Source organism: Conger conger, chromosome 13, assembly GCF_963514075.1.
Source record: "Conger conger chromosome 13, fConCon1.1, whole genome shotgun sequence".
NCBI classification, from domain to species: domain Eukaryota; kingdom Metazoa; phylum Chordata; class Actinopteri; order Anguilliformes; family Congridae; genus Conger; species Conger conger.
Genome location: NC_083772.1, coordinates 7,291,372 through 7,316,371, shown reverse-complemented (window position 1 = coordinate 7,316,371; position 25,000 = coordinate 7,291,372). Strand labels below are relative to the sequence as shown.

Below are 25,000 nucleotides of genomic sequence, written 5' to 3'. Positions count from 1 at the left end.
CATACGATGTCTGGGTGTTACACAATGCAAGGTCGTACTGTGGCACCCACCGCACGCCTGCGCTCGCACAACACAACAGCGCAGCGCGCGGGCACACCGTGACGACCGGGAGCAGAGACAACGTGCAGTGTGTGACAAGGCAGTGTCGCAGATTTAGCCAGTGTGCCGCACACAAACACGTATCTGTGCCGCGTACGTCAACGCGTCACAGCATGACCCTGTTCGGCAGGTCAGCCTCGGAGGCGCAGCGCGTGCCCTGGAGGAGGCACAGTGTTTAAGCCCAGCTGGGCGTGAGAGGGCGTGGGGTGGATCCAGAAAACCAGGCGTCCCACACAGGACCAGCAGGGACAGACCCCCCCCCCCCCCCCCCCGCACTGCCACAGTGTCTCAGGAACGCTGTGAGCGCTTTATCAGTACTGCTGTATGGTGCCCGTCTGGAGCACGCGACCACACACACCAGAGCACCACTATGAAGGTGTGTGTGTGCGTGTGCGTGTGTGTGTGGGGGGGGGGGGGGGGGGGGAGTGTGATCTCTACCAATCAATCAATGTGCAAACTGTCCGAACTGTCATTGGCTAATAAAGATCAGCATGTGCATTATGACGGAGGTGATTGGTCCCGGGTTCCTGGCCTGGGTCCTCAGCCCTGAATGTCTCAGGAAGGGAGGGGGGGGTGGGGGTCACGTGTGGTAAAGCAAATCAGTGGCTCTGCACAGATGGATTAGCAGGACGTGTGTGGCACTGAGAGGTGGGAGGTTAGGGAAAGGAGAGCGGTGACTCACTGCACAGTGGGGCTGTTTGAGGGAGTGCAGTGGGCATAAGCTCATCTCAGGCAGGGAGTGGTACTGGCGCAATGGGACAGGTACCTCCTGCTATACTGTTGCACCGGATTTATAGGGGCCTCAGGTGAAAACGTACAGTATGTTGTGTGTGTGTGTGTGTGTGTGTGTGTGTGTGTGTGTGTAAATGTGTGTATGCATGCACCTGTGTGAGAGTGCATGTGTGTGTGTGCGAGAGAGAGTGTGTGTGTGTGTGTGTGTGTGTGTATGCCAGACAGTGTGTTTGTAAGTGCATTAAGGGGTTAGGGTAGTGACTAGTGAGGTAGACACTGGTGAAGCAGTTTGCAACCCAAATGCTGCAGGTTGACTGATAATGAAACAGAGCTTCTCCAGTAACTATCCAGTAGTCACTGAAGCCACTGGAATGGCAAATACGTATGTTTTACTAATAAATGCTGTTGTGTGTGTGTGTGTGTGTGTGTGTGTGAGAGAGTGTGTGTGTGTGTATATAATAGGGAATGGATGCATGATGATATTGGGGTTGTGTCAGTGTCAGCTGAAATGATCAGCACTGGCTCGTGCGATGACTATGGCTGATATGATGACGCAGCACCAGAGCGGTAGTGTGTCTGTAGATTATGTAGATTACGTGAGAATGTCATTAGCTCAAAAAGTAGCCTCATCATAGTCAGCTGAACCTCTTATTTATTATTTATTTTAGAATGTATTCATTTTTACCAGCCAAAGTCGTGTCCCTGCTGTGTTTGCGTGTGCGTGTTTGCGTGCATGCGTGTGTGTGCGTGTGCGTGTTTGTGTGTGTGCGTGTGTACGTGTGCGCATGCATGAGTGTGCATGCGTGTGCGTGTTTGTGTGTGTGCGTGTGTCCGTGTGCGCAGGCGTGTGTGTGTACGTGCGCGTGCGTGTGTGCATGTATGTGCGTGTGCGTGCGTGTGTGTGTGTGTTTGTGCGCATGTGTGCGTGGTGTGTGTGTGTGTGTATGCGTGCATGTATGTGCCTGTGCGTGCGTGTGTGTGTGCGTGTGTGCGTGGTGTGTGTGTGTGTGTTTGTGCGCATGTGTGCATGTGTGTACGTGTGTGTGTGCGTGGTGTGTGTGTGTGTATGCGTGCATGTGCTCACACATGCGTGTGTATTGACGTTACCAGCACTGTTATGGTCAGAAGCATATCTCTCACAGTCATCCCGTGCCCTGGATTCAGTGCAGGCAAATGCTCCTGCACATTTCCTGGACCTGGTGGTTTGCATTCCAAATAGCCTGAGCAGAATCTATGGCACAAGAAAGGTGCAAGCTATGATAATATCACACACTCACTGAGCACTTTATAAGCAACACCTGTACACCTTATTCATATGATTATCTAATCAGTCACTCATTTGGCAGCAGTGCAATGCATAAATTCAGGCAGATATGAGTCAGGAGCTTCAGTTAATGTTCACATCAACCATCTCCTGGGATTTTCATGCACAACTCTATAGAGTTTGCAGAGAATGGTGCGAAAAGCCAAAATAAATCCAGTGAGCAGCAGTTCTGCAGACAGAAAAGGCTTGTTAATGAGAGACATCAGAGGAGAATGGCCAGACTGGTCAAAGCTGACAGGAAGGTGACAGTAACACAAATAATCACAGATGACAGTGGTATGCAGAAGAGCATCTCTGAACACATAACGCAGCAAACCTTTAAGTGGATAGGCTACAGCTGCAGAAGACTTAATAAGATGAAAAGATAAGTCAAAGTCTACCTAATAAACTCACTGAGTGTATAATTTTACTTATAATGATTAATTTGATATATGATCAGCTTCAGGAAAGCAATGTGAATGTTGCTTTGATAGATAAGTTAGGAGCCTGATGCAAAAAATAAAAAAAATGCCACATCAAAGTGCAGGTTTATATTTCATAAGTCAAACCACTGGCACAATGGGAGATATACCAGGGCCAACAAAGAGGATCTCTGTTATGTTAGCAGCGATGGATGAACTTTACTGAACTCGTGGAAGAGTTTCTGATATCAATTATGAATAGCTCTGTGGAATTTTTCATTTTAATGGGAAACTTTCAACAAGAATGATGCCAAAATGCTCTTGTGAAGAAACATAATTGTTGATAAAGGGTAAAATGTGAAAAATGCACAGTACCTAATAATATATGTACAATAGTGCACACATAGGGTTTATATAACATTATTTCAGATAAATATTTAATTTCACTTTTTATTTTATTTTTATGTGTCAGATATTACCAAATATTCCTTAACAAGTAAAAAGTACATACTGGTCATACTGGAGGCCACAGCCGAGTAACCTGGTTGGAGACACGATCGACTTCATCTGGGCCTTTACACTAGCTATGTGAGGTATAAATATGCCACTCATCAAGCAAAACTGAGAGGTCATCACCAAAATCTGCAGACATGAGCACACATTGTTGGGGGAAATGTGAAAAACAAATTGATGGTCTTTATGAACCACCTTTTGGTGAATCGGTTGATTAGCCTGTTCAAACATGTACACGTCTCATTAGCACTGTAAGAAAACTGGCTAGCAGCCAGCTATGAATAGGTGCACAAGACTGCCCACTGTCTAGCTGTCAGCGCTAGTGCCCACACTGTCTACGCTGAAGAAAATCGACGTCTCTGCCGTGAAAACCGACTCAAACATGGCAGGTGGGATCACAGAATCACGTTGAAGTCTTGGGTAAAATGTGCAGGGTTGGAAAGATTTATTGATTTCTCCCAAGTGTCCCTTCCCTGATCCTTTAGTGCTGGGGCAATCGATGGGAGACCTGCTCCAGAGCAGCTGATCACAGAGTTACAGGCAGAGAGGGAGACAGATGCAGGAGTTATCACTGGGAACACACCACCAAACCGCCTCTCTCTCCCTCAATGCCATTTCCCCTCCTTTTTTAGATTTTCTACATTGTCCTCCCTTTCTTTCCATCTCTGCTCTCCATTCTGTCTCTAGTTTCTTCTCTGTCCTCTTCTCCCTCTCCTCCCTTCTCTCTCTCTCTCACTCTCTCTCTCCCACACACACACACACATACGCACAGACAACTCCTCGATGGTAGAGAGTTGGGACGAGAGAGAGTTTGGTGGCAGGGGGTGGTGATGGTGGGAGGGGGTGGTGATGGTAGGAGGGGGTGGTGATGGTAGGAGGGGGTGGTGATGGTGGCAGGGGGTGGTGATGGTGGCAGGGGGTGGTGATGGTGGCAGGGGGTGGTGATGGTGGGAGGGGGTGGTGATGGTGGGAGGGGGTGGTGATGGTGGGAGGGGGTGGTGATGGTGGCAGGGGGTGGTGATGGTGGGAGGGGGTGGTGATGGTGGGAGGGGGTGGTGATGGTGGCAGGGGGTGGTGATGGTGGCAGGGGGTGGTGATGGTGGCAGGGGGTGGTGATGGTGGCAGGGGGTGGTGATGGTGGCAGGGGGTGGTGATGGTGGGAGGGGGTGGTGATGGTGGCAGGGGGTGGTGATGGTGGCAGGGGGTGGTGATGGTGGCAGGGGGTGGTGATGGTGGGAGGGGGTGGTGATGGTGGCAGGGGGTGGTGATGGTGGCAGGGGGTGGTGATGGTGGCAGGGGGTGGTGATGGTGGGAGGGGGTGGTGATGGTGGGAGGGGGTGTTGATGGTGGCAGGGGTGGAGAGGGGTATTTTCTGTGCTGCGGTGGTCGTGTGAATCTTCCCAGGAACCACCTGATGTCCGAGTGCTGAACATTGAGGCCTGCACCTCGACATACCTCTCAACCGCACCTGCGCCCCCCAGTGACCCCCCCACCCACCCCTGTGTGCATGTCCCTGCTATTACTGGTGAAAGTGACCAGTGTACAGGGAACTATGCCCATTGCTACAAATATTAAACGCTACTAGGCAGCCTGTAGCGTAGTGGATATGGTGCATGACTGGGACCCGCAAGGTCGCTGGTTCAATCCCCGGGTTAGCCACAATAAGATCCAACAGCTGTTGGGCCCATGAGCAAGGCCCTTAACCCTGCATTGCTCCAAGGGAGGATTGTCTCCTGCTTAGTCTAATCAACTGTACATCGCTCTGCATGAGAGCGTCTGCCAAATGCCATTAATGTAATGTGATGTAATGTAATGTGATGTACTAACAATAAGGAGGACTTTAAAGTCTCGCTGTCATTGCTCATTCATTTAAAATGCTCTGCTCAAGACACATGTGCAAAAATACAGAGAGGTTAAGAAGGCCATCCAATGCCAAGCGTCCAGTACCAGGTGGAGCGATAGGATGAGCTATGCCGGTGTAGTTGCATGTAATGAAAGGCTTTTTTATTTTTATTTTTTCAAAGTTGAATGGTCCACTTGGGGTGTGTTTATTCACTCTGGTTTGCCGTAAAACAGAACGTTGCATTACTGCAGTGCAAGCTAAAAACGGTACACGGCGAGAGAAAAGAAAAAAAGCAGAATAAAGTAAAGAGTGCTTGCCGTAAGAGCAGAGGCTCGTGTTCAGGCCAGCACAATGGCAGTGTCATCTCAGGCACCGCAGGGCTAGGCACAGGGGGGGGGGGGGTGGTGGTTGGGGTCTGTGTGGAGATTGACCCCTTGGGCAAGATACTCGACTCCCATTTCTGTGATGAAAAACCCGGGCGCATGAAAGGGTTTTCCAGCCTGAGAGAGCTGTCCCACTGGGCAGGCTGGGCTGTAATAAGTGAGAAATATGTGAGAAAATATGATGACGCAGAGCGGAGAGACTGTGAGATACGGAGACAGCGCATCGACAGGCTCTATTTCCCTTCAGCCCGGGAAAGAGGGGGAAACATCCTTCTTTCTGACAGTTTTTTTTCCCTTTCGGACGAGCTGCAGGTCCCAAAACAATCAGTGGACAAAGAGCGGAGATACGGGGTAGAACCCTCATTCTGGAAGCAGAATGGTCACCCGCTAAAACGTGTCCGTATTTCTTGAGAATGCCCCAGTCCCTATGTAAACAAGGCGTGCCATTTACTCTATACAGACCCTAATTAACAAAATCATCTTTGCCTTTGCTTGTTTTGTGGGCAAAAGGGAATTTTTTAGATATACTGTACCTAGATAGAATGTAATGCATGCACTGAATATCAGCAAAGTGTCTGACATTTTGAAACCAGTCTACTCCAAATACCAACACCAGCAGAGGATCTGTCAGGCGACAGTCTGCCATAAGATGCGAGGTGAGAGGGAGAGGAGGAGCGGATGAGAGACAGGGCAGGGCTAGATCAGGTGAGTGGATGAGGTGCTTGTGCACATTAAAGCCCTGTGACTATGTGTGTGAGGTGTGTGTGTGTGTGTGTGTGTGTGTGTGTGTGTGTGTGTGTGTGTGCGCAAGCTGCTTTAGTGACACAGGCCTCCAAGGTCACTGGGCCTCTGTCTCACGTAAGCTCCTGGCTAAGTGAGCTCGACCCTGGAAGGCCCTGCAGAGAACTCACACCCACACACACACACACACTCACACACTCACACCCACAAACACACACACACTCACACACATACACACAAACACACACTCACTCACACACATACGCACACACACACACTCACACACATACACACACACACACATACACACACACACACACACATACACACACACACTCACACATACACACGTACACACACACACATACACACACACACTCACACATACACACACACACACACATACATACACACACACACACACACACACATACACACACACACACACAGACACACACACACACAGACACACACGTACACACATACACACACACACACTCACACACACACACACATACACACACACACACACACACACTCACACACACACACAGGCACACGTACACACACGCCTATGTACACACACGCATGCAGCTGTGCCAATGACTGAAACGCTGAAAACAGGGAAAACAATGGTGTATTATGATGGCCTTCTTTCCACAGACATTGAAACATGCGCACACACACACACACACACTCACACACACAGACACACACACAGACACATGTACAAGCACAAGCACTGTCGCATACACACACCAACACAAATGCAAACACACACAGACACAGTCAGATTTTCATTGCACAGAGCTCAAAAAAAAAATTGAGTCTAGATGAGACAGGTGTTTTTTGCTTTTATCTCATGCCAAAAACAAAATTCAAGCAAGTATGCATAAAAAGCCCTACAGGCTAACTGCACACTACACTAGCTCAGTGTGTACACTAGCACAGTCCTGCAATAGTACCTGGCTATGAAACACAAACAAACGTATCTCTGCTGGCTAAGGTCAACAAAGTCACCACAAAGACACTGCACACGCCACTGCACATAGCCTGCCACAACTCCAGTGACGGCTTAGCTGAAGGTCAGCTCTACCGTTCCATTACATTACATTACATTAATGGCATTTGGCAGACGCTCTTATCCAGACCTACATACTAAGCAGGAGACAATCCTCCCCTGGAGCACTGCAGGGTTAAAGGGCCTTGCTCAAGGGCCCCACGGCTGTGCGGATCTTATTGTGGCTACACCGGGGGACTTAGCCACCGACCTTGGGGGTCCCAGTCATGTACCTTAACCACTACGCTACAGGCCGCCCTGACCTGAGTCAAAGGTGTTTCTACAGCAAATTAACCGAGGTTGACCGTGAGGAAGATCAAGCCTGCGCACGTCAAACCATAAAATATTATCGCCTGAAAATAAATGCTGAGTCATATCTCTGCAGCATTGTTATCTCTGGTTGTTGTTATCTCTGCTTGTGGTTATCACTGCTTGTGGTTATCACTGGTTGTTGTTGTTACCTCTGGTTGTTGAGGTGTCTCTCGGAATGGGACTAACGGAAACACACGGGAGTCAGCATGTCTCCCTCCGTTATACCTCAGTGAGATGAAACGCACTAATTTGCTCTGCCTGTCTCCACAATTTACGATCACACACAGTGTAGGCGGGCGTAGTAGTCGCCACAAAAGCACATTTCCGAGGACACTTCAGGCTCAGCAGCCCTCTGAGATACACGCGCCAGGTTAGACTGCGTTAGAACAGCCCGTCACTGCAGGGTGGGTCAGAGTAAACATGGCTTGTGTTTCCCTGACATATCACCTGGAGCAGATAATATGTCCTGACCGGAGCCAAACCTTGCGTTTGGACAGAATTCAGTTACTACAGAAGTGCTACTTCTTATTACTCTAACCAGAGTTACTCTTACTGCCAAACCAGAGAGTTTGATACACCTTCATTATTCATTCAGGAACTCCTTGTGTGATGTTGTGTGATGTTGTGTGTGTGTGTGTGACTTGAGACAGCAGCTTGGGGACAAAATCGGTTCAAATGAACTTCTCGGGAAAAAATCAGATGCTGTTTAATGGAACGATAAAGAGACGTGATCCGTAGTGATTTATTTTCATGTCACCGTCAGTAACGGAGAGCGAGGCGCTTCCTGTCGCGGCAGAGTGGCTGTGTATGGGGGCAGCATTTTTTCCTGGCTGACCCAGCCCGGCAGCTTTGAAACTCACCTGACACCAGCCAAACAGTGCGGCCTTGTTCAAACAAAAGCCTGGCTGTGGACTCCCGTGTCCCTTTTGCATATGCCCAGTGATAAGGGCAAACACGCACCCCTCCCCCAAAACACGCACCCTCCCCTGAGCCTGCCCCGCCCTGTTGACACTCCAAACTTTCCCACAGTCCACAGTCCACCAGTGCGGAAACCGGGCAGGAAGTGCCGGCACCAGAATCATTACATTACATTACATTACATTATTGGCATTTGGAAGACGCTCTTATCCAGAGTGACGTACAGGAGCCATGCAGGGTTAAGGGCCTTGCTCAAGGGCCCAACGGCTGTGTGGATCTTATTGTGGCTACACCGCACAAACTGTACGTGTAGCCATTCAGCGTGCCAAATTTGCCAAACTATTTGGCCTCTGCTTACCTGCATGGACGATGTGAAACTGACGAGTTTAGAAGGGCAATAGTTCCTTGTAAGAAGTCTGGCAGTAGAAAAGTCTGAAAGTTAAGTGTGTACTGTAAATAGTTTCATATTGTCTTAATTTAATTAATTAATTTTGGTCTATTAAAAATATGGTATTGGTCTTTCATTTATCCTGAGATTAGCTAGTTCAACCACAAGTTCATAACTGGTCTGAAGCATAAAACAGTGCAAATTATCTCTGGACTTTGCTTTCTGTGTGACTGCAAAGACTTTGACCTTCTCCGAGTGAAAACATTGAGCCTGTCCTTGTAAACGTTGAGTGCCGTTTGAGGCGTTGAGCGTGTCCTCGTAAAAGTCGAGAGGTGTCTGAAGTGTTTTTGCTGCTGCTTTCACCTTCTGATTCACAGCTTCTGATTGCCATTTTTCCTTTACATATCTTACATGAAGAGAAACCGTCCTCAGGATATCAGTAAACTCTCTCTCACACTAGTGACCGTCAGTTTGTCTCCATCACTCATCTCATATCGCAAGGCCCAGAATGGCACACGTCCCAGGAAGGAGTCATTTACAGTTACATTTACATTTTAGTCATTTGGCAGATGCTTTTAATCCAAAGCGACTTACAAGTGCATGGGTTCTTCCACATGTTAAAGCATCAAATCCATGACTAGTAAAATACACATGGAGTGCTGTTCTAAACCAAAAGACAGTCATCGTAAGTGCAATTAAAAAAAATTTTTTTTAGGGTTAGACAAGAGGGATATCGGAAAAGGGGGGGAACCAGGAGGGAGGACTAAGGTATAGTTTGAAAAGGTGTGTTTTTAGTTTGCATCGAAATATGGGGAGGGATTCTGCTGTCCTGACAGTGGTAGGTAATCAATATTTTATCACAGCGCAGTGAGTGCGTTTGATTAAACTGCTCTTTGCGTGATTTACGCTATTGAAAAAAAAATAATGCAGGCTGAAAAATATACAGATGATTCTGAAATTTCTTTCTCAGTCAGCACCTAATGCCTGGTACTACAGTAGAGGAAAAACAAAATCACCCGCTTTCTTGGGTCTGAATCAGTTGCTGATCTTAAGGTGAAACTAAAAACCGGCAGACACTGCGGTTCTCCAGGAACGTGATCGAGAATAAATGTCAAAAACCATTCCGCGCAGGCTAATTACGCCTTACCTGAATACGCGTGGCGAGTGTTATTTCATCTCACACTTCTGCAGGTTCACTGATCTTCATCTGATTGGCTCCCGGTGGGATCCATCATCTGACTAATCCACGCACTCCTTCTCCACTAACTCAACCAGGCAGCCCAGACAGGCTCTCTGCCACTGACACAAGCCAGCTGTTGAGAGAGTCAGTCTCCCTCCCCTGGGAAGCGTAAAGCGCTGTCAGGATCTGCCCAGTACCAGCGTGGTGGACAGCTGCACATGAGTGGATTCTGTCTCAGTGATTATACGGCGCCCTCCATAACGATCGGGACAAAGTCCCAATTCATAGTTTTCCTGGTTTGACTCTGCACGCCACAATTTTAGATATGTCATCTCAAACTTTTTAAAAGGTATTCGTTTTATACTCTTTTAGGTTTCACCATGCACCATGTAAAAATTACAGCACTTTGTATGGCTTTTATACATCCCCCCCCCCCACCATTTCAATAAAGTTTTTCCACAAAGCCAGAAACTGGGAAAAAAAATTTTAGGGTCACATTTTTTTCAAAACAAACCCCCAATGCTTTTACCTTTCAGAGGAGACAAGGATTAGCCAGTAGACAACAGGGCTCAAGAATAGTAACCATTTAATTTTGGGTATGTAATTTCCAAGCTTGTCTTACGAAAAAGGGGTGCTACAGAAAGGGTTAATAAAAGCTGATAATCTGTACTTTAAACGACTATGAATTGTTTGATTATGGAGGTACCCAGTATGGATAACAGTACGGAGGGCAATGCATATCATGATTATAGCCGTTTGTGTCCATCACTCCTTTGTGTGGTTCGAGTTTGTTTTGGTTTTTTCCCCAGGAAGTAGTAATAGCGCTGCGAATACTACAGGAAGGAGCTTCCTTATCACCGGCATGTACCGTACGCCCCAATGACTGACTACAATGAGCAGCTGCTGCAGTAACAGTGTAGTGCCACTAGAGGTGCCAGAGGGTTAGTTTCGTTCACCGTCCCAGTCCGGCCTGCCTTGCTCGGTCAGCCAGTCTTGTGTTCTGTGATGACAAATGCGCATGTTACCGAGATTAGCACGTGCAAACCGGTCTTAATTACAGGGAGGAGCTCCCCAGCCCCGTCTATAATAAGAAATGCTTATCGTGTCCTGACAGAGCAGGTGAATCATCTGGGGCTTTTCCTTCCTGGCCCTACATTTTAACTCACATTGTCAGAGTTCATAGCCTGCACGGTACGCGGGGGCCGTTGACGGTAATGTCGGTGTGCGCTGTGGGGCCCTGGCCATGTCCCCTGAACCTGATCGCAATGTCTGATGACCCTCCCTTCCTTCTGCTATTGCAATCTGACAATCTGAACCCCCCCCCCCCCCCTTTTAAAAATATTTGAATTTTTAACATGACGGGGGTTGCCTGGTTGCCTTTGAGCCTGAGTGGGTGCCCCTGCACCCCTGGTTCAGAGCAGTTGTCCCCAGGTGGGGCTTAGGAAGTTAGCAGAAGTGTCACATGCTCACATCCGATAGGAATAGTGTCCTGCCCAGTGTTCCAAATGGAAAAAAATAAATTGTACTTTAAAAAATATTTGACAACACTCTTTCTGTCGTTCCCCCCCCCCCCCCCGACCCCCCCAACCCCCCCGACCCCCTCCCCAGTTCTGATCCTGGAGCAGGCGGACAGGGAGGACTCATGCTGGAGGACGCTGAAGATCACGGACTTTGGGCTGGCCCGGGAGTGGCACCGCACCACCAAGATGAGCGCGGCGGGAACCTACGCCTGGATGGCGCCGGAGGTCATCAAGCTGTCCCTCTTCTCCAAGAGCAGCGACGTCTGGAGGTGGGCGCAGGCTGACAGACACAGACACGGCACCGATAACACCGCTTCTTTGGCAGACGCCATTATCTGTAGGGATTTACAAGGCGCTGATGGTAAAAACGTATTTTTAGGGATATTCATTCAGTGGGCGCTCACATCCTGAGGAACTAACAATGCGAAACGCAGAAGTGAAAGCAGTATTAAGCACTGAGGGAAAGGACAATTAACACTGTTAGAGCCAGTAGCAAGTGCTACAATCAACTGATGTTGTCAGTTATTATCAGGTAAGGTGTAAAGACAACACAAGAGCACAGAACAGCCAGTGACTCATATATAAAATATGTTGAAACACAAGCAGACACAACAGAATAATGATGTCGCTGGAGGAAATAATGTTATGATAAATATATTGTCATGCAAGTGCTTGCATTAATTCTATTTTTTATGCTTTTACTGTTATACAGTTGTGAGGCGGGGCTAGGGGTGGCCACTGCTCACATGGTGAACACAGGAAGAAAACAACAATGGGGTTGGCTTAAAGCCGTTTATTAACTTAAAGACTGAAACAATCAATAGAAATCCTTCAAACATAAAATAACCAGAATCAACAATTGTGATGACCAAAAAATCAGTGGGGAAAAGGAGAGCAAAAGGTATTAACAAAAAGTACAAATGCAACAGAAACCAGCAGTTTTCCCTCCTCCAATCAGTGTCAAGAATGTCTTCCCTCCTCCAATCAGTGTCAAGAATGTCTTCCCTCCTCCAATCAGTGTCAAGAATGTCTTCCCTCCTCCAATCAGTGTCAAGAATGTCTTCCCTCAGGCCTGAAAACCAGCAGCCTGTTACACCAGTATAACATAAGTTTGATTGCAAGTTAGGGGTGTAAAGCCCTCACTAAATGTCATGCTGTAACTAGTTAGTTTAAAACTAATTTTGTCCTTGTTCGGTTGCACAATTCATACTTACGCTAGCATATCTTAGCTAAATTGACCCTAAGCCAAAACACTGTCGCATACAGTGATGTTTCTGTATTCAGACTAATGTGACTTCAGACTTACCTTTAAAAAAAAAAAAAAATCTCTATTTGTGTCTGGCACCCTTCTAATGTCAAGTGTCAAGTAATATGATGGCGGAATTATTCTATCTGAACGGCTGCCTACAGCCTGTGGACTACCAACTATTCCAGCTGGTGAACGTTTTTCTTATTATAACCTCTTATAATTTACAGACTAATTTATCCCTGTACTTGGAGATAAGGTTGGTTATTTTCTGTATACCATTACATTACATTACTTTACATTATTATCCAGAGCAACGTACAGTTGATTAGACGAAGCAGGAGACAATCCTCCCCTGGAGCAATGCAGGGTTAATGGGCCTTGCTCAAGGGCCCGACGGCTGTGCGGATCTTATTGTGGCTATACCGGGATTAGAGCCACCGACCTTACGTGTCCCAGTCATTTACCTTAACCACTACGCTACAAAAAAAAAATAATAATTATTCCACTGCTAGCTTATATCACAGAATCTCCTCCAACAAGTTTCCCAGTCTTTCAAATCAATGCGCTATGTCAACAACTGTTTTAAGAATGACTTTACACCTAGTAGGGATGAGGTGTACATTTTACAAGTTGTATCTTAAATTTACTAGCCTTTGTTCGAACTTATGTTATACTGGTGCAACAGGCAGCAGGCCTCTTGTGTGTAGGCCAATAATGAGGTCATTGGCCTCAGCTACGGTGATTGCAATGAATCACGGCTGTGGCCATACCTGCATGAAGGGCCAGTGCTGCCACCTGGTGGACATCGCCATAATTTCCCTTCCTGGCACCACACAGTATCACTGCAGCTTATATCAATTCCAAAGGGCACCAGTACTTGCAACCGACTGATTCATAACGCATTCTTGTTCACCAGGCCACCTCCCATTCAAGATTATTAAATCAACTCGATATAATGCAGTGCAGCGTATCGCTGATATCTCATTCCAAATTTGACCTTTGTATTGTAACGCACATATTGTAATAAATTCTGAAAGAAAGGTGGATTATTTCATGAAACTGCAGTTGTAGCACCTTTGTAAAGCACAGGAATTTTAGTGTTAAAGGGACAATAGGTAAGATTTTTGTGTTACAATATTGTTACAAGACCATTGTAAATCCATTCCTATCATTGAAAAAGGCTCACTGACATGTTGACTCGCCCTCTGCCTGTGTTTATAGTCCTTAAATTCAGGTTACAAAATATACAGTTCACAGGCCGACACTCTGTACCAAAACATCTACAGCTGTACAATAATTCAAGCTCATTGGTTGAAAATTGGTTCTAATTGCCACAGCCAATGGCGTTTCAACTTCAGCGCGTTCACAGAGAAGGGGTGGGATAAACAGTGTTGTGGTTTGAAGGGGTTTGTTGCTGCAATTCCTCTCTTGACCATTAGAAGTCCAAAATTACTTATTGTACCTTTAAGTGGAGGTTAGTTTGGGATATTTTATAATGAAGGGAGCTCCTGAATAGAGCCAGAGCTTACAGACCCAAGCAGAGAACTCTCCACACTTTCTCCAAAAATACTTATATCCACTGTTCCAAAATAGTTCTGTCAAAGTCACACAAAACCATTCCAGGTATCTCATAATATAACCATATTGGTGGCATCTGCTGATGATGGGTATAATTTAATCACGGAGATACTGTATACCTACATAATGTTCTAGACGTTTCAAATGTCATTTAAAATGGCACCTCCATTGAACATTGCCATCTTTCCGGATAAATGTCCACCCCACATCTTTTTTTACACGGTTCTCAGACTGTTCCTGCACCATTCCTCGTGACATAAAAATGAACGAAGCCGAATGACGTCCAGAGAGCAGGACGAATGCGGGACGTATGCACACTTTAAATGTGGCGCAGCGCAGGGAAACAGGGTAGGTGACGTCGGTGACATAGGCCATCTGGGAGGCCAGGGCCTCAGCCAGAGAGGGCAGATGGCGCACGGTGCGAGGGTTTGGTTACACAAGGCTACGCGCTGCATCGGCTCTGGGCGCACGCCACGCGTCGGCCATCAGGGTTTCCCGGGTGTGCTTTGTGTTGAGCGGTGCCCCATGCTGTAGGTGTGCGCATGTGTGTGAGTGTGTGTGTGAGTGTGAGTGTGTGTGTGTGTGTGAGTGTGTGTGTGTGTGTGTGTGTGTGTGTGTGTGTGTGTATGAGTGTGAGTGTGAGTGTGTGAGAGTGTGTGTGTGTGTGTGAGTGTGTGTGTGAGTGTGAGTGTGTGTGTGAGTGTGAGTGTGTGTGTGTGTGAGTGTGAGTGTGTGTGTGTGTGTGAGTGTGTGTGTGTGTGTGTGTGTGTGTGTGTGTGAATGTGAGTGTGAGTGTGTAAGTGTGTGTGTTTCTCCCTAAAGGCCCTGAGCAGAACACAAGGAGCCCAGCTTCGCGCTCCAGCAACCCAGAGCCACACTCTGGGACCCGATCAGCAGGCTCACACTCACGCTCACGCCCATCGAGGTATCTAAGGCCCCCCGAATCTAAGCCCCTCCCCCGTTTCCCTCCCTCCTCCCAACGCAGTTTCGGCGTGTTGCTATGGGAGCTGCTGACGGGCGAGGTGCCGTACCGGGAGATCGACGCCCTGGCGGTGGCGTACGGCGTGGCCATGAGCAAGCTGACCCTGCCCATCCCGTCCACCTGCCCCGAGCCCTTCGCTCGCCTGCTGGAAGGTACGACCCCCCAGCCTGCCGCCCTGGAAACAGTCCTGAGGCCTCTTTCAGCCTATAAACATCACATCCCCCCCCCCCGAGACCCAGCCCTGAGCCCTGGGCCTTTAATCTCCAGGAGCATTTATTCTACTGTGCTGCCTACACGGCAACAGGCATTCATCCACGACACTTGACTGTTTAAAAAAAAACGGAAGATGTGCAGACTCAGGTCAGAATTGTACCGACTCAGGTCAGAATTGTACCGACTCAACCCTGGCTGACCGACTCAAGAAACTCTTGAGCAGACTTGAAAAAGTCTTGTTTTCTGTATTACTTCAGGAGCTGTGTGGCTTTTCGTTTTTTGTCTCGTCACTTATATAAGCAAGTGGCGAAAACGAGGGGGGCAGACATGAACTTCTTTAAGTTCTAAAACGTCCCCTTCGCACTGAACGACCGTGCCGCTCTCTCCAGACAAAGACAAGCGCTGCCACTAATCTTGACATCCATTTCATCTCCCCCCGCCCCCCTCCCCCTCCCCCCGTGGTCTCAGAGTGCTGGTGCCCCAACCCGCACGGACGGCCCACTTTTGACAGCATCCTGAAGCGGCTGCAAGCCATTGAGCAGTCGGCCATGTTCCAGATGCCCCTGGAGTCCTTCCACCTGCTGCAGGAGGACTGGCGCATGGAGATTCAGCAGATGTTCGACGAGTTGCGGGCCAAGGAGAAGGTCGGAGGGGGTGGAGGGTTGTGGGGTCCTCACTAAGTGCCGGTGAACCTGTTGGTCTCCGGTGGGCTAAAAGACTGGAAACTTAAATTTCTTCCCAAATTCCGTCTGAATTAAGATAATTACCACCTTCATTTTCCCTTATACTCCGTAGACCATAAATGTCTTGGGACCAGGTTTTAGCACATCTAATATACTTCTGTTGTGTGTCTGTTGGTGTGATCTTTGCACTAAAGCACTTTCTATACAACTACAAAAAAAACTACACAAATATCACTATCTTTTCCTTTGTCTGAATCCGCCCCTCCCCTGCAGGAGCTGAGGTCCTGGGAGGAGGCGCTGGCGCGGGCGGCGGAGGAGCAGCGGGAGCAGGAGGAGCAGCTCCGCCGCAGGGAGCAGGAGCTGGCTGAGCGGGAGATCGACATCGTGGAGCGCGAGCTCAACATCATCATCCACCAGATGTACCAGGAGAAGCCGCGCGTCAAGAAGCGCAAGGGCCACTTCAAGAAGAGCAGGCTGCTCAAGCTGGGCCGCGACAGCAACCGCATCAGCCTGCCCTCTGGTGGGTGGAGGAGGGAACTGCACAGTGGGGGAACTGACTTGTTTTTCGAACCAGTGATTGTGTTTTATGGCTGTTTATGTTGTAAGGCAGGGGTGTCCAATCTTATCCAAAAGGGGGCATGGGAGTGCAGGTTTGTGTTTCAGTCCAGCGCTAAGATACCAGTTGATTTAATAAGTCTTCAATCAAGGCCCTTAAGGCCCACTCAGAATTTTGGTTGCTAATAAAATAGCTTACAATGAGCAAAAACATAGGGTACTATAGAATTATTCTCCAGATAAAAATCAAATATTTATAATATTTATAATAAGTGTTGGACCGACACTACTTCCTTGTTCATCTTCTGCATTTCATTCTTCTTCTTTGTTTTTGATATCAGCACTGTAGTCCTTGCACAGTTCAGCACCATGGTAACAAACTCATCGCTAACTCGTCAGTTAAGATATCAAAAGGAATAGTTAGTTAACATTTTCCAAATAAACCATGCCTATCGACCTCAGATGTACCTGTCATTACCACACCGGCCTTATCTGAACTACAACAGTAACAAAGGCAGAGTGGTTGCCCAGGCTACTAAAATTCCAGAGCAAGATGTCTCAAGTGCCACGGTCCGTGTAATTTTCATTGATTGGCAACCAAAATTACTGGGTGGGCTTTTAATATGCAGAATGCCTAAATGGCTGGGCTAAGATGGAACACCTGCACCGACACCCGTTCTTTTTCGGATAAGATTGGACACCCTTGCCCTGTATTAGCAACCGGTAACGCTCACACTGCTGCCTCATCACACCCGTCATCCTCCCGTGTCGGGAGACGGCATGCGCTCTCTCTCTGAAGCGCGTGATGTCAGCTGGCAGCAGTCTCACAGACACTCGACGAGCAGCCCGGCGGCAGGATTCGGGAGCCCCCCCGTCGACCTGCAGTAAGGCAGGACACAGTCTACACACGGGAGCAGTGCCTCAGCTGGATGAGCCGCTGAAAGCTTTCATTATTACTGATATGGAGCTGATTACACCCCCCCCCCTCCCCCCCTCCCTGCAGGCTTTGAGCATAAGATCACAGTGCAGGCTTCCCCCAGCGTGGACAAGAGGAAACCGCAGGGCAGCGAGATCACCACCCCGCCCGCCAGCCCAGGGATCATTCCCCGACTGAGGGCCATACGCTGTGAGTCTGTGTGTGGGGCAGTTTCATACGCTGTGAGTCTGTGTGTGGGGCAGTTTCATACGCTGTGAGTCTGTGTGTGGGGCAGTTTCATACGCTGTGAGTCTGTGTGTGGGGCAGTTTCATACGCTGTGAGTCTGTGTGTGGGGCAGTTTCATACGCTGCGAGTCTGTGTGTGGGGCAGTTTCATACACTGCGAGTCTGTGTGTGGGGCAGTTTCATACGCTGCGAGTCTGTGTGTGGGGCAGTTTCATACGCTGTGAGTCTGTGTGTGGGGCAGTTTCATACGCTGTGAGTCTGTGTGTGGGGCAGTTTCATACGCTGTGAGTCTGTGTGTGGGGCAGTTTTCATACACTGTGAGTCTGTGTGTGGGGCAGTTTCATATGCTGTGAGTCTGTGTGTGGGGCAGTTTCATACGCTGTGAGTCTGTGTGTGGGGCAGGGGGCTGTTTCATACACAGTGTGTCGGTGTGTGGGGCAGTTTAGGATTGTTTAGGACACAAAGAGTAATCAGGTACAGCACAGAGATACAGATAAACACTGGACACAGATACACACTGAGACTCAGGGAAGCACTGACACTGGACACAGATACACACTGAGACTCAGGGAAGCACTGCCACTGGGCACAGATACACACTGAGACTCAGGGAAGCACTGACACTGGACACAGATACACACTGAGACTCAGGGAAGCACTGACACTGGACACAGATACACACTGAGACTCAGGGAAGCACTGACACTGGACACAAATACACACTGAGACTCAGGGAAGCACTGACACTGGGCACAGATACACACTGAGACTCAGGGAAGCACTGACACTGGGCACAGATACACACTGAGACTCAGGGAAGCACTGACACTGGGCACAGATACACACTGAGACTCAGGGAAGCACTGACACTGGGCACAGATACACACTGAGACTCAGGGAAGCACTGACACTGGGCACAGATACACACTGAGACTCAGGGAAGCACTGACACTGGGCACAGATACACACTGAGACTCAGGGAAGCACTGACACTGGGCACAGATACACACTGAGACTCAGGGAAGCACTGACACTGGGCACAGATACACACTGAGACTCAGGGAAGCACTGACACTGGGCACAGATACACAGAGGACTGGCAGACTGAAACTCTGAGACCAGGGCCGGAAGGACACTAACACTGGGGCGTTACTACTGGAGCACTGAAGCCCAGGCACCTAGGCATGCTCTAAAACTCGAACAGAGAAACACTGAGCCTATGGCACTAATACCGGGTCACAGGTACAGATGCATGTTTTGCCTGTGCAGTAAATAGCGTGTTGTGTCAGGCCTACTGTGTACTGAGAGTGTGTGTGCGTGCGTGCGTGCATAGGTGTGCACACTAACACTGACCTCTGTTGTACAGTGACGCCCAGTGATGGCAGTAAGACCTGGGGTCGCAGTGCCGTGTGCAAAAAGGAGGACCTGGCGGCCAATAAGAAGAAAGGTCGCACCTGGGGCCCCAGTTCCACCCATCAGAGAGAGCGGCTGGGCGGAGAGGACAGGTCGGCCATTTTAAAATACAACACTCACCTAATGTTATCAATAACCTACTTATGTTACTAATATCGATTAACACAGTCATTACATTTTAAGATTTGCGGGGTACAGTGCGTGTGAGTAATTATTTGTAAGCCACAGTCAAGGAAAGTCTATTTTCATGAACATCTTACCTTAATGACATTTGGCAGGCGCTCTTATCCAGGGCAACATACAGTTGATTAGACTAAGCAGGAGACAATCCTCCCCTGGAGCAATGCAGGGTTAAGGGCCCAACGGCCCAACGGCTCAGCGGATCTTATTGTGGCTAGTCCAGGGATCGAACCCCCAACCTTGTGGGTCCCAGTCATGTACCTTGACCACTACGCTACAGGCCGTTTTCTCCTGATGTTATCAATAACCTACTTACTGTACTGTTATCGATTAACACAGTCATTACATTTGAAGATTGGGGGGTAGAGTGCGGGTGAGTAATTATTTGTAAGCCACAGTCAGGGAAAGTCTATTTTAATGAACATGTTCAGTTTGACAAACCAGGCTGGTTTCATGTTTTCCTGTCTTTTCTTGGCTTGGAAGGTGTTTAAGCATGTATGAGAAACATCACAAATAACCTATGACTATGCCTATGAACTATGAGTTTATTTTGGTCACACTTTATAAGGAACAAATTGAACAGATTGTGTGAATTTATGACAGACAAAACATCATCATGCATGTTCACACCAGTCTGTTTCACACAATAGAATTCACACAGTCAGTGACCAAAAAAGGAATAGGCAGAAGCCAAAGGCTTATTATTGCCTATCCTAAACAATCCATAAATTCAATTAACCCAGAATATCAGTAGTAAAAAAAAAGGTAAATGAATTCTCCAAAGAGTAATCCTTAATTATTTTACATTTAAAGGCTTTTTTGAAACTCAACAGAGAGCTACACAATTTAAACTTGTCTCTAAGCCCATTCCACAGTTTGACTCCCAGAACTGAAGCACATCTACATTTTACAGTGGTTCTCACTTTACATGTTTCAAAGATACACAACCCTCTGAAATTATATTTTCCTTCTCTTGATTTGAAAAATCCTTGAATACAAACTGGAAGGCTTTTACTCCTAGCTCAAAAAAGTATTTCCAATGTTTTTGAATACACAATATCTAAAAATGTTAATGTATGGGAACTTATGAATAATGGATTCGTCGGTTCACGGTAACAAGCTTTATTTATTATTCTCATAGCTCTTTTCTGGAGTTTGATTATAGGATTCATATTTGTTTTATAAACATTCCCCCAAACCTCAACACAGTATGACATATACGGCCTTATTAGTGAACTAAGCAATAAATGCAGACATTTCTCATTCAACAGGTCCATGTCTCTGCTAGCACTGATCCTGGATCAGCCTTGGCTTTTCACATGCAATGCTCACTGACCAGGACTGCTACTGGTGAGCTGTTCCTGGGTCATTGTCTGTTGCGAGAGGCACGACTCACCCTGAGCATCTCCGTTTCAGGCTGAAGTCTCTTGGCGAAGGGTGTAAGCAGTGGTCCTCCAGCGCCCCAAATTTGGGCAAGTCCCCCAAACACATCCCCATGAGCGGAGGTTTCGCCAGCCTCAATGAAATGGGTAAGATGGCGCCTTTCCTGTCTACAGATTCTTTATTCATTCATCCATGTCAATCAATAAGTAAGCAGGCTATTGTCTTGATCTCACTCATGGTTCATACAAACAGTCAGGGAGGGAGAACATACACGGGTGGTCAATATAAAGAAAAAGGACCTATTAACTTAAAAATAACAACAATAAGTAACATAAATGAAATGCAATCAGTAGAAATCAGTGACGTCTGTAAATGCCTGGGTGTGTGAACAACAAAAGAGTAACAACTGATAATTCAAACCAACAAACAAACAAACAAACAAACAACGCAGCGCATGTGGGAGCTGAGAGAGCCTGAAAGAGACTGAGCCAGCTGGTTAAGTAGGAGCTTCAATCCCGCCACCCAGGTGAGCCTCCTCTCGCTAACGACCTCCTCACGGCTGCCACTTCCTGAAAGGGGAGGAGAACAGGAGCAGTGGAGACGTAACAGCAGAAGGAGGGGGAAAGGCGTAGCACTATAAATAATCATGCTGCTGTGCACAATCTAGAGGCCCACAATCGTCGTGTCGTGTCTGGAATCATAAATACGACTGTGTTTGGGCCAGATTGGCAAACAGCAATAATAATGAATGTTGCAGCGTATGAATTAGAGCCTCACTCACCTTCACTCCCTCACCCTCACTCAGTTTCTGCCAAACAGTAATTGACATGGTGAAACGGCAAATTTTCCGTCGCAGTGCTCCTCCAGCCCCGGTCCTGGAGAGACCGCAGGGCCGCCTGCTTTCAGTGTCCTCCTCTGTGAGGCCAGCTAACTGTGCGGCGTGGCAAGACGAGCCCTGGGCCTCTCCAGGGCTGGGGGTTGGACATGGATGGTCTGACGCCCGTGTTTGGGGCGGTAGACCCTGACTCACCGGCGCCCCTCCCCTCTCCCCCCCCCCCAGAGGAGCACTCCGAGTCCCAGGACTCCCCCGGGTCCCAGCAGCCCTCGGAGACGGACAGCAACGGCGCCCTGGAGGAGGGCGGGGCCTCCTGGGTGGGGGTGGGGCCCGGGACGGGGCCCCCGGATTCGACCCGCCGCGGGGGCCAGCGGAAGAAGAGCGACCTGGTCCTGCTGGGCTGCGCCGCCCTGCTGGCCTCCGTGGGCCTGGGGCAGGACCTGGCCCAGCTGGGCCGCCTGCAGGTACTGCCCCAGAGACACCAGCCTGCGGGAGGGAGGGAGAGCGCAGGGGAGAGGGAGAACCAGGGAGAATGAGGGAGAACCAGGGAGAGAGAGACGGGGGGAAAGAGGGAGAGCGCAGGGGAGAGAGAGACTGGGGGAAAGAGGGAGAACCAGGGAGAGAGAGACGGGGGGAATGAGAGAGAGAAAGATGGGGGAATGAGGGAGAACCAGGGAGAGAGAGACGGGGGAAAGAGGGAGAGCGCAGGGGAGAGGGAGAACCAGGGAGAATGAGGGAGAACCAGGGAGAGAGAGACTGGGGAAAGGAGGGACAGAACGAGAATGTGCATGTAGAGGGAGAGGAAGAGGAAGAGGAAGACGAGAGGCAGTGCAGGGGTGTAGAGGGAGAGGAAGATGAGAGGGAGGGCAGGTGTGTAGAGGGGGGTTTGACCCTGGTGACCCTGGGTACATGTGTAGAGGGGGGTTTGACCCTGGGTGCATGTGTGCAGGTGTGCCAGGATGGGGAGGAGCAGAAGGAGGAGCAGCGTAAGAAGAAGGAGGGGCTGTTCCAGCGGGCGGGGCGCTTCCGCCGAAGCACCTCCCCCCCGAGCCGCACCCTGTCGCTCTCGCTGTCCCACGGGCGGCACGAGTCCACCCTGCCCAACCTGGACCCCTCCCCCTCCGTCACCCTGCTCTCGCTGTCCTCGCTGTCCGACTGCAACTCCACCAAGTCCCTGCTGCCCTCCGACCCCGACGACCCCTTCCTGACCCCGGCCGGCCCCGCCCCCGGCCCCACCCCCTCCCCCGGCCCCGCCCTCAACCCCCTGCTGGACCTGCGGGCCGAGAGCTTCAAGCGCGAGCCCAACCAGTCGCTGACGCCCACGCACGTGTCCGCCGCGCTCGCCCTCAACCGCGGCCACCGCCGCACGCCGTCCGACGGCGCCATCCGACCCCGCGCCCAGACCCTGGGCCACCGCCGCACCCCCTCCGACGGCAGCGTGCCCCTCACCCCCAGCCCCGGCCCCGCGGCTGCACCTACAGGTACAGGGCAGCCGCCCTCAGCGCCGGGCCAGTACAGTACAATACAGTACAATACAGAGGCCAGTACAGTACAATACAGTACAATACTGTACAATACAGAACCATACAGTACAATACAGTACAATACAGTACAATACAGGGGCCAATACAGTACAATACAGTACAATACAGAACCATACAGGGGCCAATACAGTAAAATACAGTACAATACAGGGGCCAGTACAGTACAATACAGGGGCCAATACAGTACAGTACAATACAGTACAATACAGGGGCCAGTACAGTACAATACAGGGGCCAATACAGTACAATACAGGGGCCAGTACAGTACAATACAGGGTCCAATACAGGGGCCAATACAGTACAATACAGGGTCCAATACAGCGCTGTGCAGAAGTCTTAGGCACCCTAGACTTTATTATATATATATATGTATATATATGTTTATTTTTTGTGTGTGTGTTAGTATAAAAGAACACATTTAGGATTTCAAAATATTCATTTTCCAAAATATTTTGGTGAAATTGGAGGTATTTCTTATAAAATGGTCAGTGACCTGCAGGAATTCTAATCTGTTAGTCTGTATAAATAGAGCAACAGTTTAGCTTTTAAAATTGCTTTACTTGCTCAACGGACATGCACGACTGTTCCTGCGAACAGGGCCAAGTTGCTTTGTCTCCAAGCTCCAGAAACATGGAACACGGGCCAAATCAGAAAAGTGTTCCGCCCTCAGTGACAACAACAACTGGCACTCTCACGCCCATAATCCTTTCCAACAAAAAGCCCAGAGGTGCTCCAAGCCAAGTATTTATCACTGACTCTAACACATAGAGACAAGAGTCGACCTAATAAATTAACTGCGCTTCAGTCTTTGATGAGCTAGAAATAACATCAAGTCTTCAGGACGATATTCCTGCAAGAACAACAAAAGACTGCAGATTTATGAACAAAAATACTGTTGAGACATCTGTATTCCTAGATACTCCATTTCCCAGAATTCCTTTAGATCATGTAGGCCGAATGGAAGACTGCTTGTCGTTGACTAATATGCTCCTGTACTCATCCAGGTACCAAACTGGCAATGTGCTTGTTAAGGTTGCTAGGTAACAAATTGTTTAACGACACAATTTTTTCAATGTAATTAAGTCACACTGAATATATATACAGTGTTGAAGGAAGTTAGTATTGTTGCCAGCTGGGCCAGACACGCAGTAAAGGTGCATGTACAAACCCTGTCATGTGGCAGAGCAGGGGATAATTTCAATGCTGTTGGACCCTTCGAGGAAGGCACTGCAACAGCATTTGCTAGAGTGGGAATACACCTGGATAAAGTCATTTTCTGTCCAAAAAATGACACTTAAATGTAAAGGACTCTGGCTGGAGAGTGCCTGCTAAAGGCAAATGTAATATCATTGTAAACACAGGTTTACAGGTTATTATTTTTGAGACTGGTATTTGCGCAAGTAATTTCTGCTTAAGTAACTTTTACATTACATTACATTATTGGCATTTGGCAGACGCTCTTATCCAGAGCGACATACAACAAAGTGCATACCCATAACCATAACTTAAGTAAGTCAACAGCACTGGCACCAATAGAAAAGGTATACCTGCAGACATTCTCAGTTTCCCAAAATGTGGGGCCTCTGCTGTGGGCCGAACCTCAGCACTGCCGGTCTGCTCTCGGGTCGGTAACCCAGCCTCTCCCGTTACCCGCAGGTTCCCGGGACGCGCTGGAGATCCCACGCCTGCCCGACCCCTCCACCCTCTTCCCGCCGGCGCACCGCCGCAAGGCTCTCCCCCCGCCCCCCCCCGAGCGGGACGGCCCGGCCTCGGGGGGCACCCTGGAGCGGCCCAAGACGCTGGAGTTCG

General features: G+C 48.7%; 1 protein-coding gene across 1 annotated transcript in view; it reads left to right on the top strand.

Moving 5' to 3' along the window:
- Positions 1–25,000, top strand: part of map3k10 (mitogen-activated protein kinase kinase kinase 10) — a 35,924-nt gene that overhangs the window by 9,670 nt on the left and 1,254 nt on the right. Inside the window, exons 2-12 of the mRNA XM_061217156.1 lie at positions 11,503–11,683; positions 15,227–15,375; positions 15,905–16,080; positions 16,393–16,639; positions 17,678–17,800; positions 19,203–19,341; positions 20,846–20,958; positions 21,873–22,111; positions 22,597–23,112; positions 24,333–24,345; positions 24,848–25,000. The exon at positions 24,848–25,000 is cut by the window's right edge and continues 1,254 nt beyond it. Coding sequence (XP_061073140.1) covers positions 11,503–11,683; positions 15,227–15,375; positions 15,905–16,080; positions 16,393–16,639; positions 17,678–17,800; positions 19,203–19,341; positions 20,846–20,958; positions 21,873–22,111; positions 22,597–23,112; positions 24,333–24,345; positions 24,848–25,000 — 2,049 coding nt within the window. The remainder of the gene's footprint in view (positions 1–11,502; positions 11,684–15,226; positions 15,376–15,904; positions 16,081–16,392; positions 16,640–17,677; positions 17,801–19,202; positions 19,342–20,845; positions 20,959–21,872; positions 22,112–22,596; positions 23,113–24,332; positions 24,346–24,847) is intronic.